Raw genomic sequence first — 13,194 nt, forward strand, 5'->3', positions numbered from 1 at the left:
ATGGGCCTGTGCCTTGTGAAACCAAACAGAAAGGGGACGGAATCACCAGGCAGCAGAAAGGGAGCTGCCCCCACCCTCCCCTCTCCGGCGCTGCCCCCACCCTCGGGGCCCTGGTGGGAGGGCGGGGGGCTGCTGTCCCCCCTGGATTCCCACAGGAGCATTATGGGCTGCTCCCCTTCGCCAGGCAGCCAGGGGAAAGCCCCCGTTTGCTGCATCCTTCAGTCTGGCTGGGGAGCGCAGGGGGCAGGTGAACCTGGACCTGCCCCAGCCGGGGGACACCCCCCCCCCCAAAGCTGTTGCTGCTGGAGCTGGCCAGAGACGGCGCTTCTCACACTGAACCCCCCACCCCCAGCCCGGCCCAGAGCCAGGAGTTAAATGAAGAACCAGAAAAATGGGGAGTTAAGGACCCGAGTCCTTGTAGTTAAATCAGCCTCCTACTTTCCTATGTCTGTGCAGCCTCCATCGTCTGACTGGCCAGGCCCCGGCCGAGATCAGGGCCCGTCGGGCCGGGCGCCCCCAGACCCCACCGAGATCAGGGCCCGTCGGGCCGGGCGCCTCCCAGACCCCGGCCGAGATCAGGGCCCGTCGGGCCGGGCGCCTCCCAGACCCCAGCTGAGATCAGGGCCCGTCGGGACGGGCGCCCCCCAGACCCCACCGAGATCAGGGCCCACCCAGGAAGACACACTCTACCCAGCAGCGCGAGAGGCGAGGAAATGCATTGCCCGATTTCTGCCTGACCGGCCCCCCGGGGCAGGGGACAGGCTGGCTCTGGGGGACAGGACCGGGGCCCTTCCCCCTCCCACACCCCCCGCCCCCACTCACCGAGCGAGGAGAGCACCAGGAACCCCGCCACGGCCCCGAAGCGCGCCAGGTCGGGGCGCAGGCAGGCCAGCAGGCGGCCCAGCGAGGGGCCGGGCGCCCCCTTCCCGGCGGGGGCCAGCTGGTGCCACAGGGCGGCCGCCAGCCCCCCCGCCCCGTAGGTCAGGCCCCAGACGTCCCAGCGCCCCCAGCCCTGCAGCAGCTCCCAGGGGGGCGCCCCGGGCCGGGCCAGCGCCAGCAGGGTCCCGCAGCAGGGCAGCAGCAGGCTGAGCAGGGCGGCCAGGGGCAGCAGCGCCTCCCGCAGCCCCCCGGGCAGGCCCGGCCCCCAGCCGCGGGCAGCCAGGGCGCTCAGGCTGAGCAGGGCCCAGCGCCCCAGGGCCACGGCCCAGGCCAGCGCCAGGGGGGGCAGCGGGGGGCGGGGCAGCGGGGCCAGGCGCAGGGTGAGCAGGTCCAGCAGCAGCGCCAGGGGCAGGGCCAGCCAGGCCACCGCCGGCTTCATCCCCTCGGCTCCGCCCGGGCTGCGCCCGAGTCCCCGCTGCGCCCGGACCCCGCAGGGGGCGCGCTCCGCTCGCTGCGCCTCAGCGCTCGCTCCGGAGTGACTCCGCCAATGCGCCAAGCCTGATCCGGAGTGACTCCGCCAGTGCCCGGCGCCGGATCCGGAGTGACTCCGCCAGAGCCACGGCCCTGATCCGGAGTGAGTCCGCCAAAGCCCCGGGCCGATCCGGAGCCGCTCCTCGTGCGCTCTTCCCCGCAGGGGACCCGGGTCTGGACGCGGCTCCTGCTGGCGGCTCCCGGTGGAAACGCGGCCCGGCCCGGGCTGGGAGCCAGGCCCCGCGGAGGGGCGGGGAACAGGGACCGGCCGCGGGAAAGCCCCGTCCGCCCCGCTCCGCTCCGCTTCTGGGAAAGGAGGAGGCTTCCCGAAAGTGAAAGTGAAAACAGGATTCGCTCCGGTCGGGCCGGGGGGGAGGGGCCGTTGTCAGCGCCTGGCCCGTTATGTGTGGGGGGGATGGGGGAGGTAATCGGGGGCCTGGCCCCCCCTTCCCCATGACGTCACAATTACAGTCGGGGTGGGGGGCTCTGCCCCCCTTTTGAAAGATTCCCCCCCATCGGGCATCTCCCCAGCAGACTGGGGGGGGGGGCGATTCCCACCGCGGGATCCGGGTTTAACCCCGGGGTGGGGGCGGTGGGGGGGTAGTTACTGTGGCATGAATGTATAATCAACCCCCCCTTTCCACTGCCAGTCGAGTGCCCCTCCCCCTCGCCACACCCCCTCAGCCCCCCCCCCCCCCCCGTTTGCAATTCAAATGCAGCGCCTGGCGGGGAGGGGGCGGGGTTGAAGGGACTGGCACCCAGCCCCCCCCCCTTGGGCGTACACCTGCAGGGAGGGGGTGGGGTCAGGCCGGGGCATAGGGAGCGAAAAGCTGGGGCTGGGCCCCTCACCGCTGTCTCTGGGCGCCTCACGCCCCGCTGCTGCCTCCCCGGTCCAGGCTATTAGCCGGGGGGGACGGACACTGGGCACACGGCCCCGCTCCGCATTTAGCCCGGCCGCTCTGACGTGCCACTGACCGAGGGCCCCGGGCTGGCCCCAGCGCCCCTCACCGCGGTGTCGGGCCCAGCCCCGGCCGCTGGGGACGCGGCTTGGGACGCGGCCGGGGGGACCCGCATCACCTGTCGCCGGGCAGAGCGGGCCTGGCCAGGTTCCCGGCGGCGCGGGCTGCTGGCGGGGGGCGGCCCCTGGCGGGGCTGGGCGGCGCTGCAGGGAGGCGGGGCGGCCGGAGCTGTCCCGGGAGCGGGTGCTTGGCTCCGGGGCGGCGGGAGCATGGCGGTCTGGGGCGCCCCCAGCTGGGCGGACCGGGAGGTCCGCACGGGGGTAAGTGGGGCCGGGCAGGGGTGGGGAGGGGGGCGCGGGGCGGGGGGGTCCCGGGCGGGTAACTGGGGCCCCCCATGGAGGACCCCCGCTGCTGCCCGGATCGGGGCCCCCCCACGGGGCATTGCCGGGCCGCGGCCCCCAGGGGGTGCGGGTCTGGGCGTCTCAGGGCCCCCCCCCTCCTCCAATCAGCCCCCGCCAGGCTCCCGAGGCCCGATCCGGAGCCGCTTTCGTTTTCTATGTGGCGCGGGAACCGCCCGTGTAAACTCCAGCAGGGCTGGGACCCGCCAGCCGCCCCCCCCCCCCCCGCGTTCCCTCAGTTCCTCCTGCCCCCCCCCCGCGTTCCCCCATCTCCTCTTCCTGCTCCCCCATCTCCTCCTGTCCCCCCCGCGCTCCCCCATCTCCTCTTCCTGCTCCCCATCTCCTCCTCCTGTCCCCCCCCAGCGCTCCCCCATCTCCTCCTGTCCCCCCCCAGCGCTCCCCCATCTCCTCTTCCTGCTCCCCCATCTCCTCCTGTCCCCCCCCGCGCTCCCCCATCTCCTCTTCCTGCTCCCCCATCTCCTCCTGTCCCCCCCACGCTCCCCCATCTCCTCCTGCCCCCCCCCGCGCTCCCCCATCTCCTCTTCCTGCTCCCCCCCCAGCGCTCCCCCATCTCCTCCTGTCCCCCCCCAGCGCTCCCCCATCTCCTCCTGTCCCCCATGTGACCCCATCTCCTACCCCTTCCATCCCTCTCTCTGCTGGTTGCTCCCCCCACAGGGCCCCACTTCCCTCGCTGCGCCCCATGTGCCCCCCACAGACACCTCCCCTGCCCCGAGAGCCAGAACAGAACCCAGGAGTCCAGGTCCCCGGGAGCCGCCGTGTCTCCCTAGAGCCCCCGGCACCCCACATGGGCCTCCCTGAGACCCCCCCCCTGCACCCGCCACTGTACAAACTGCCCCAGAGCTCTGTGAAACGATCCACTGTGCCTAGTGGTTAGAGCAGGAGGCCTAGGCACGCGGACGTCTGGGTTCTCTCTGGTTCTGGGGGGGGGGGCAGGATATTGGGGGGGTGCTGTATGGGGCCCGGACCCAGGCTCCCCCTCGCCAGCCAGCCAGCCCCAGGGCAGGTGGCGTGGGGCGCTACGGGGCGTGTGGGCCCCAGCCAGGGGCATGCGCCAAAGCTACTTCCTGGATCCGTCCCTTCCCACCCCCCAGCATGGCCTGTAGCCAGAGCACCTGGTGGGGTGGGGGCAGGGTCTGCTCCCTCCTCTGCCCGGGGGAGGGATTGGAACAGACCCCCCCTTCCCGGTGCTCTAACCACTAGGCCATGGGCTGTTGGGGGGCGGGGCGCCCTCCATCTCTCTTGCAGTTGCTGCCCCAGGCTGAATAGTGAACGGGGGGGGGGAGGAGGTGGACTGGCCGTGGGGTCTCTCCTGCTGGGAGGGGCTCCGACCACTGGGCCGCACAGTCCTTGCCCCTCCCCCCACAACGTGACTCTTTTCGTGGGGCTCCCTCATGCTACAGGCAGCTGGGGGACGTGGGGCTCGGGGGGAGCCACGTGTGCACCCCACCCCCGCTGCCCCGAATCTGGCACAGGAGCCGGGCGCTCCCTGGTGTAAACACCCAGGTCCTGGAACGCAGCTGCCGCCCTCTGCACCTGCCCCTTCTGGGCAGCGGGAACCAGCCCCCCCAGCACCATCTGCCCCAGGCCTCAGCCGCGGGGCCAGGCCTCACCATCTGCCCCAGGACTCAGCCGCCGGGCCAGGCCTCTGTCCACAAACCACCTTGCCAGCCCCAGAGCCAGCCCTGTCAGCCCAGGGCAGCCAGAGACCACAATGAGGGGCTTGTGCTTCTAGGGCACCTGCTTCCCCCCTCCCCCCTCCAGAGCTAAAGAGAACCCAGGAGTTCTGGCTCCCAACCCCCCCCCCTCTAACCACTAGCTCCCACTTCTCTCCCAGGACTGGCAGAGAACTCAAGAGTCCTGGCTCCTAGCCCCCTGCTCTAACCACTAGGCCCCACCTCCCTCCAAGAGCTGTGAGGAACCTCAGGCATCCTGCTCCCAGCCCCCACCATTCCCCCCAGCAGGGCTGCAGTGTTCATGCCAGTTACACTCTGCCTGCAGCCCTCCCCCCCCCCCCCCCCCCGGGGCCATGGGCAGAGAGTCCTGCCTGCTGCCCCAGTGTCCCGGAGGGGTCAGCTCGGAGCCCCCAGGGTACAAACCCGGCCGGCTGCTCTGCCCATTTCACCCTGTGAAACAGTTGGGGGGAGCCCGGGGCCCCCCGGATTCCTGGGCTGCCCCCTGCAGGGTGTGGGGTGCCCCCTCCCCCCGTCTGCCCAACCTGAGCCGGTCTCCTCCCTTCCGCAGACGACCATCATGGCGGTGGAGTTCGAGGGCGGGGTCGTGATCGGCTCCGACTCCCGGGTGTCCGCAGGGTGAGTGCCGGGGCTCAGTGGGGCGGGGGGCCCCGGTGCAGGGAGGGGTTGCTGTGTGGGGCTGAGCACCGCCCCCCCCCCCCCGGCTGTCCAGTCGCTCCTCTCTGGGGGGCTGGGTCCCATGGGGAGTTTGTGATCCAGACCCTGCCAGCCGGGCACACGGCCCAGCCCCTCCCCGCTTCCCCCTGGGTCCCGGGGCCCAGGAGAGACCCTCCCAACCGCACTAGACCCCCCCCCACCCCCTGGGATGTGCCCCTCTGCACGGCTGCCCCCTAGAGCCGCCTGCTTTGTCATGGCCCTTCCCAGGGCCAAGGGCAAAACTCAGCCAAGCCAGCAGGGAACAAGCCCCCGGGCTGGTCTCCATCCGCCGCGCCTCCCCCAACGTCTGCAGCAGCAGGAGCATCCCCCCCATGTCCTTCTCAGCCCCCGTTCTCCGGCCCAGCGCCCCACAGCCCCGACTCAGAGCCCACGAGCGGGGGCACCGGGCTGGCCCGCAGGGTTCCTGGCCCCGGAGCAGGGGGCGGGGGTCCCAGGCTGGGGACAGGGGGAAAGGGTCCCATGCCGGGGCAGAGGGCGGGGATCCCAGGCTGGGGACAGGGAGAAGGGGTCCCAGCTGGGGGGAAAGGGTCCCATGCCGGGGCAGGAGGCGGGGGTCCCAGGCCGGGGACAGGGAGAAGGGGTCCCAGCCGGGGGGAAAGGGTTCCATGCCGGGGCAGGGGGCGGGGGTCCCAGGCTGGGGACAGGGAGAAGGGGTCCCAGCCAGGGAGAAGGGGGGCCCCATGCCGGGGCAGGGGGCGGGGGTCCCAGCCCAGGGGGTACACTGCGTCCAAGGGGCTGGCTGTGACTCGGGCCCCGGGCCGGCTCTGCCCCCAGGGAGGCCGTGGTGAACCGGGTCTTCGACAAGCTGGCCCCGCTGCACGAGCGGATCTTCTGTGCGCTCTCCGGCTCGGCCGCAGACGCCCAGGCCATCGCCGACATGGTGCACTACCAGCTGGCGCTGCACAGGTAGGGCCAGGCCGCCGGGGGGGGGGGGGGGGGCGGGATCCAGGGGGGGCTGCTCTCCCCATGACCACTAACCCCCCCCCTTCCTGCCCCCCAGCCTGGACATGGAGGAGGCCCCGCTGGTCCTGGCGGCCGCCAGCCTGGTGAAAGGCGTCAGCTACAAGTACAAGGAGGAGCTCTCGGCCCACCTCATGGTGGCGGGATGGGACCGCAAGAAAGGGGGGCAGGTGAGGTGGGGGAGGGACCCGTCTGGCCCCTGCTGTGCCCCTGGCCTGGCCCCACGGCCCTGCCCTGGCTCTGTCCTGTGACCATCCCCCTTCCCTGGCCTCTCCACCCAGCCAAGCCCCATAGCGCTGCACACAAGCCTGGGGTGCAAAGGGACCTGACCCCCTTAGGGAGCGGGGAGACGGGGGGGGGGAAATGACCTGACCCCCCCCAGCACCTCCTGGCTCTGGGGCTCCCTCTGCAACCAGGGTTGGTAAAAACACCCCGTTAACCTGTCTCCTTCCCTCCCTGGGCTGGTCGGGACACCAGCAGCCTGGAGGCAGGCCAGCACCCCCCCCCTGGGGAGCAGGGTTCCCTGTAAGCCAGGTGCTTGTCCCCCCCCCCCCCAGCAGAGACTGCAGTGCCACCCAGCGGAGGAGCACAGCGCCCCCAACTGGCAGCAGGTGTTTCTGTGGGTGGTGCACATCCACACCTGCCTGAGCGCGTGGAATAAAATTTATTCTGCACATGGACAAAATTAGAGGGAGCATTGTCTGTGGGGGGGGGAGGGCATGTGGGTGCCCAGCCCAGGGGCGAGGGAACTGGCCAATCGGAGCCTGGCTCTCACCGGGCGCGGGACTCACCCCCAGGTGTATGGGACGCTGGGCGGGATGCTCACCCGCCACCCCTTCTCCATCGGCGGCTCCGGCAGCAGCTACATCTACGGTTACGTGGACGCGGCCTACAAGCCCGGGATGTCGCCCGAGGAGTGTCGCCAGTTCACCAAGAACGGTAACGGCCCCGGGCGGGGGATGGGCTGGCTCGGGGTGCCACGGAGCATGGGGGGGGTCCCTGGGCCCTGCCCCCCCCCAGCTGCAGCCAGAGGGGACTCTCAGGCAGCAGGTAGAAGAGAAGGGTCATTAGGTCTCAGGGACATGGCGCAGCCCAGACTTGTTACAGGAGCAGCCGGCATGGCCCAGCCTGGGGAAAGTGGGGCTCGGAGCCCCAGCTCTGGGCCCCTGCCCGGCCAGCGAGGCTCCCTCCTCCCCCAGCCAACCAAAAACTAACTCCTACCCCCACAGCCACTGCTCCCAGCCCCCCAAGTAGCCCCACCCCCTGCTCTGTCCTGCTTCCCCACACCAGGTGTTACCTGCTGTCCCCTGGGCCTCAGGCCTGAGAGACTGAACCTACTTCCCCAGCGAGTCCTGCCTGACCTCCCCTCCTCGTCCAGAGCATGCTGCAGGGCCTGGGGAAACTGAGGCACAGACACGCACACACGAGTCACTGCAGAGCAGCACAGGGCAGGAGAGTCTCACACAACCCCACACGGCAAACAGGGTGACTCCAGCCCCCGCTCCGTCCCGGGGGGGGCTGGGCATGGGGCCGGGGTCCGACACTGGTTCACTGACCCGCCTCTCTCTCCTCCTCCAGCCATCGCCCTGGCCATGAGCCGGGACGGCTCCAGCGGGGGGGTCATTTACCTGGTCACCATCACCCAGGCGGGGGCCGTGGAGCAGGTGTTCATGGGCGACGAGATCCCCAAGTTCTACGACGAGTGACGGCCGGGCTCCCAGGATCACCCTGGTGCGGGCGGCGGGTGAGACTCTGGGGGCGTCTCCGCCGGCCGGGAGCGGAGCAGCACGGAGCCGTGCCCAGCCGTCCTGATGTGCACCCGCGCCGGAGATTTGGATCCGGCTCCCTCCTTCGACCAACCGGCCTCTTCTGGCCCCTGCTGACCAAAGTTCCCGCTGGTCTCTGTCCGTGCGCAAAGTTTTTCTATCACGGGTGGAGTTTTTATCTGTGCAGAATAAATTTATTATGTGCACCCAGGTGTGTGTGAATGTGCACCACCCGGCAGAAACACACACCTAGCTGGGGCGCTTGGCTAATCAGCTGGTCAGCGTTTGAGCCTCCTCTGAGCGGCCGCCCAAGCACGCAGCTTGCAGGGAACCCTGCTGCCATTCCCCCTGCCTGGGGCAGCTTTGTCCCCTCCCGGACCCAGGGCTGCTCAGGCTCCCATCTGGGCCAGTGCCCACGGTGGGAGAAGTTTGCCTGTTACCCGCATGCCCCAGCGCTCTGCCAGCCCCCCCCCCCTCGATCGTCCCCCGTCGCACACGGCACAAGCCGTGCAGCTGACCCCCATGTGACACGGCCCCGGCTCAGGCCCTGACAGTCACCAGATCGGCTGAACAAATCACGAGATTTGAAAACCAGCTGAAAGTCTCCCTGCATCCCAGTGGCCAGGACCCCCAATCACACAAGGCGTGTGATTGAGTCGTGAGCGTGACAACACCTGGACTCCTGGCTGCCACCCTCTGCTGTGCCCCGCGAGGCCTCATCACTCACCCGATGCGGCCACCTCTGGGGATAGGCGCGGCAGCCACACACAACAGAAGCATCGGCCAATCCCTGCTCCTGCAGAGAGCTTCCGGGGGGACCTTTCATACCTGGGCCATGGGCTGGGGAGGCTGGGCCTCACCCAGGGACCCCCACCCTGACCTGGATGGGGGCAGCCATGGGGGAGGGAGCTGCAGTGTCAGTGTCTCCCCCCAAGGCTGAAATCCCTGAGCTGTTCCTGCTGGCTCCTGCCACTGACCCCAGCCCGGCAGCCCTTCCTCAGCCCAGCTACCTCCCCCCACCAGGGCGGGGGGCTCCTCCGCTGGGCCTGGCCCCTGGGGAGTTAACACAGCGGGGAGATCGTGTGGTGCTGGGTCTGGGAAACATCAGCCCCCCCCTTGCCCGGTGGGGTCCCACTGCGCCCAAAGGGGACTTTATCCCTGGCACCTACCTCCCCCCCCCCCCCCAGAGCTCAGCCCCGGCCTGCTGGCTGGGACAAGGTGGGGATTGGATTCCCCTAGTTCTGTGGCAAGGGAGTGCTACTGACCTGCGGTAACCCCGGCTGCGTGCCTCAGTTTCCCTGGGCACTGCACCAACACTGGGACAGGAGTTGGGGGGGGGGGTGACTCGCACGGCGGGAGGCTGCCCAGCCCCGCATGTACACACGGCCCAGGCCCTTGGCACGGTGCAGGGAGGGGTGTGACCGGGTGGCAGGACAAAGGCCGGGGGAGGGGCTGGCTGGGGCGGGGCTGCTGAGTGTGGGGGCCAGTCTGGCTGTCTTGGGGGGCAGGGCCCTGGCTGCTCCTGGCCCCTGCGCTGCCCCGTCTGTGCCATGCTGGTTCCCTGGGAGCCAACGACCCTCCTGCCCCCTGCCGGCTGGGAGCCCCCTGGCTGTGAGTGGGGGGCAGGGCCCGGGGCTCCCCACCTCGGTGACACCGGCCGGACACCCAGCTGGGCTCCGGCGAGGGAGCAGCCCCCCCCGGACGGGGCAGGTTTCTCCATCCCCGGGTGATTTCTCGGAAAGGGCCGGGCTCCCCGAAAGCCCCGGCGGCTGCTTCCGCCTGGCTCGGCTGCGGGCTGGGTCAGTGCCAGCGACTCCCCGGGCGGCCGGGCCGGGCAGGGAGCCCAGGACCTGGCAGGGCGAATCCCTCGCCAACGCACGGCCCAGCACCGCCCCCCCCCGGCGTGGAGCAGGGTCGCGACGGCCCAGGGACCAGCCTGGGGCAGCTGCACAGGCCACAGCGGAACCGGCAGGCAGCTTCCCCCACCCCCCGGCCGCACGTGGGGGGCCTGGGACACCGAGGGACGTGTGCCCCCGGGGGGGGCTCTGCCCCTGAGAAGCTATGGGGGCAGCGGGGGGAGGGGCTGTTGCTGGGCCGGAGCACAGCAGGTGCGAGACGCCCTTGGCCAGGGCGAGAGCAGCCAATGGGTCCCTGGCCCACTCTGGGCCCCCCAGGGCTACAGTCCAGCTCCCCCTCCCCCTCGCCTTGCCCCCTGCCATCAGCCCTTTGGCTCAGCTCCTGCATGACCCCCCCCCCCCCGGCCCCTGCCCCGTTGGCATCCTGCAGCGGGACTGAGGTTGGCTTTGGCCTCCCCAGTGACATGGGCCCCAGGCAGCCAGGAGCCAGTGGTGCCCGGGTGGCAGCAGCCCAGGTGTGAACACGCCCTCCCCTCCCTCCCCCGGGGCAACCGGGCAGCAGGGTGCAGCGGCTGGGCTGGGAGTGGGGCAGGATGCCATGGGGCTGCCTACAGAGAGCAGCCTGTGCCTGCTCCTCCTCCCCCCCGGGGACCATGGCCTGTGAGTAGCCGGGGGGCAGCCCCTGCCTGGGGGGGTCAGGGCCTGGGGCCGCAGCTGGGAGGGGTCCGGTCCATCCCTGGCACTGGGGTGGTCGTACCCAGCCTGGCACAATTCCCATGTTCACGCCGTTTGGTTGGCTTGTGCAGACTTGCATTTGCCAAGCTCTGGGAAGTGACGGGTTGGGGGGGGGCAATTGTGTGATCCCCGCAGACATTGAGGGTGTGTCTAGACTACAGGGTTTTGTCGACAGAACTATCCCTGCGTCTACACTGCCACTGAGTTGTCGACAACATCGACAGAACGTGGCAGTTTTGTCAACGGCTGTAAACCTCATTCCACGAGGAAAACGTCCTGTGTCGACAGAGTTCTGCCAACAGAGGGCGTTATTGCCTCTGCACCGTCCTTTGCGTCTACACTCTCATGTCGACAAAGCGGCTTGTCGACAGAACCGGCTGTCGTCTAGACGCTCTTTGTGGACAGAACCGGCTGTCGTCTAGACGCTCTTTGTGGACAGAACCGGCTGTCGTCTAGACGCTCTTTGTGGACAGAACCGGCTGTCGTCTAGACGCTCTTTGTGGACAGAACCGCCTCTCGTCTAGACGCTCTTTGTCGACAGAACCGGCTGTCGACTAGACGCTCTTTGTGGACAGAACCGGCTGTCGTCTAGACGCTCTTTGTGGACAGAACCGGCTGTCGTCTAGACGCTCTTTGTGGACAGAACCGGCTGTCGTCTAGACTCTCTTTGTCGACTGAAGCTTTGTGGACCGTATCTATCGACAAAGCCTCTGTTGACAAAAGCCTGTCGTCTAGATGGACCCTAAGAGTCAAAAAGTCACCACGGCAACTGTTACAACCCCAGCTGTCAACACCCCAGATCCATAGACCCAAAGGCCCTCAGAGCAAACCCCAGTAAAACGCCTCCTCTTTAACGGTGGACTTTCGAGCTGGGCTGGGCTGGGCTGGGCTGACGTGGTTCCCGGCCCTCCTGCTCCGACAGTTAAGGAGCTTTACCTGAGATTCAGGTGTGATGAGTGTCAGTGCCTTGCCGGTTGTGGTGCTTGGGTTGTGGGTGACCCCTACTGGCCTCTGTCTGTGAGCACGGCCCCGCGGGGGGGGGGGGCACCTTGAGGGTCCCCATGACAGTGACTGAACTGGTCCTACCGGTTAAGGGAAGGGAGGGAACAAAGGAAGGGAGTGTGGGGGGAAGGGTCAGTCTTGGGCTGGAATCATGAAGGAGACGGGCTAAGGAGGAGGCTGGAATCCAGGGGCCCAGGGACCCATCTCAAGGGGTCTGAGGCCTCCTGGCCCTGACTCTGGTACCCACGTCCCGTCTGTGCTGGGCCGTGTCCTGGAGAAGCAACAAACCCCCCTGTTCTACCGGCTGGCGGAGTCTGGTCTGGCTGCTACGGGGGTGCAGGATCAGGGGGACCCCCATGTGTCATATCATCAGTCTAAAGCGCTCTGCTGTGCCGGAACCCACCGCCTCTGTCCTGCCCTCTGCGGCAAGAGGCATTGGGGGGGGTTCTGATTTGGGAATCGCGCATCCGATTCACTGACCCGTGCAGCACAGAACGGACGTCAGCTGGGGAGAAGAGCTGCCGGGGTGGGGGCCATGTTCCTAGTTTCGGTTTGTCTGGGGAGGGGCAAAGCTTTGGTTTTGCCGTGGAAACTGCCCGGCTTGCAGCTTGGGAACCCAACGGGGACCAATAGGGACAGTCGTGCTCATGCATGCAGCCGGATTTGAACCGGTGACCTCTGGAGCTTAGCATAGGAGCCTCTACCCTCTGAGCTCAAAGTCCGCTGGCTCCCAGCCCCTGCTGTACCTCTCTTGGTTGTATCTTGCTGTGGTCCAAGTGCCACTGCATGGGTCAGTAAACCACGCTAGGTGTGTGGGTTACGTGTGTGGTCTGTTACACCGAGTGTCCTGTTCCCCGTTGTGGGGACTGCAGGGAAAGTCCCGTTTTCCTCCTCCTGTGGCTTTGTGCAGACAGGACGCGGGGCGGATCAGGGGCCGTCTGCACCGCAGCGTAATTTGGGAATAACGGGCGCGATGCCGCAATACCAAAGATTTGGGCAAACTGCAGTAACACTGTCGAGCTGGAGGGCGTCTCACCCCGACTCTTCCCCTCACTCCACGAGGCGAAAGGGAAGTCGGACGAGGACGCTCTGCCTGTGACTTCAGACCGCGCTGAAAGCGGAGTTATTTCAACGTCAGCCACGCAATAGTCGGTGAAGTTGTGCCGCTTACTTCGCCCGTCACCCGGCTGTGTAGACGCGCCCTGAGCGCTGTCCGGGCAGCTCGGCAAAGGCCAGCGACAGGGACCCTTGTGTGCCGACGTCTCTCCCTCTCAGCAGCTCGTTCCCTGCGGTATTTCGTCACCGCCGTCTCCAGCCCCGCGCCCGGGCGCCTGGCCTACGTGTCAGTGGGGTACCTGGACGACCGGCTCTTTGTGGCGTGCGACAGCGCTAGCGAGTGGTACAGGCCGCGAGGCCAATGGATACAGGACAGCGTGGGTGCGGGTTACTGGGTGAGCGGGACCCAGCGCAGGATCGCAGAGCAGCGGGCGTATAAAGCCAGCGTGCGAATCATGATGGAGCACTACAACCACAGGGGGGGGTGAGTGTGCGAGAAACAGCCACGCCCAGGGCCTGACGGCGAGGGAACAGCCCCTGGGTGCGTGGCAGCTCCCGGACCTCGCCGCAGGGGGTGTGACGGATGGGCCGGGTCTGGGCACTGCTGAGGGCGTCCGCTCAGG

General features: G+C 68.6%; 2 protein-coding genes across 2 annotated transcripts in view; one reads left to right on the forward strand and one right to left on the reverse strand.

The window, feature by feature from the left end:
• Nucleotides 1-1,758, reverse strand: part of LOC142823562 (uncharacterized) — a 28,872-nt gene extending 27,114 nt beyond the window's left edge. Inside the window, exon 1 of the mRNA XM_075914789.1 lies at nucleotides 823-1,758. Coding sequence (XP_075770904.1) covers nucleotides 823-1,318 — 496 coding nt within the window. The 5' untranslated portion in view covers nucleotides 1,319-1,758. The remainder of the gene's footprint in view (nucleotides 1-822) is intronic.
• Nucleotides 1,759-2,530: 772 nt separating this feature from the next.
• On the forward strand, nucleotides 2,531-8,315 carry PSMB9 (proteasome 20S subunit beta 9). The gene is made up of 6 exons (XM_075914818.1): nucleotides 2,531-2,689; nucleotides 5,030-5,097; nucleotides 5,971-6,102; nucleotides 6,197-6,326; nucleotides 6,954-7,095; nucleotides 7,735-8,315. Exons 1-6 carry the CDS (start codon nucleotides 2,639-2,641, stop codon nucleotides 7,860-7,862), a joined length of 651 nt encoding a protein of 216 aa, XP_075770933.1. The 5' UTR covers nucleotides 2,531-2,638; the 3' UTR covers nucleotides 7,863-8,315.
• Nucleotides 8,316-13,194: the final 4,879 nt, after the last annotated feature.

The sequence above is a fragment of the Pelodiscus sinensis genome, unplaced genomic scaffold (assembly GCF_049634645.1).
Source record: "Pelodiscus sinensis isolate JC-2024 unplaced genomic scaffold, ASM4963464v1 ctg105, whole genome shotgun sequence".
NCBI classification, from domain to species: Eukaryota; Metazoa; Chordata; order Testudines; family Trionychidae; genus Pelodiscus; species Pelodiscus sinensis.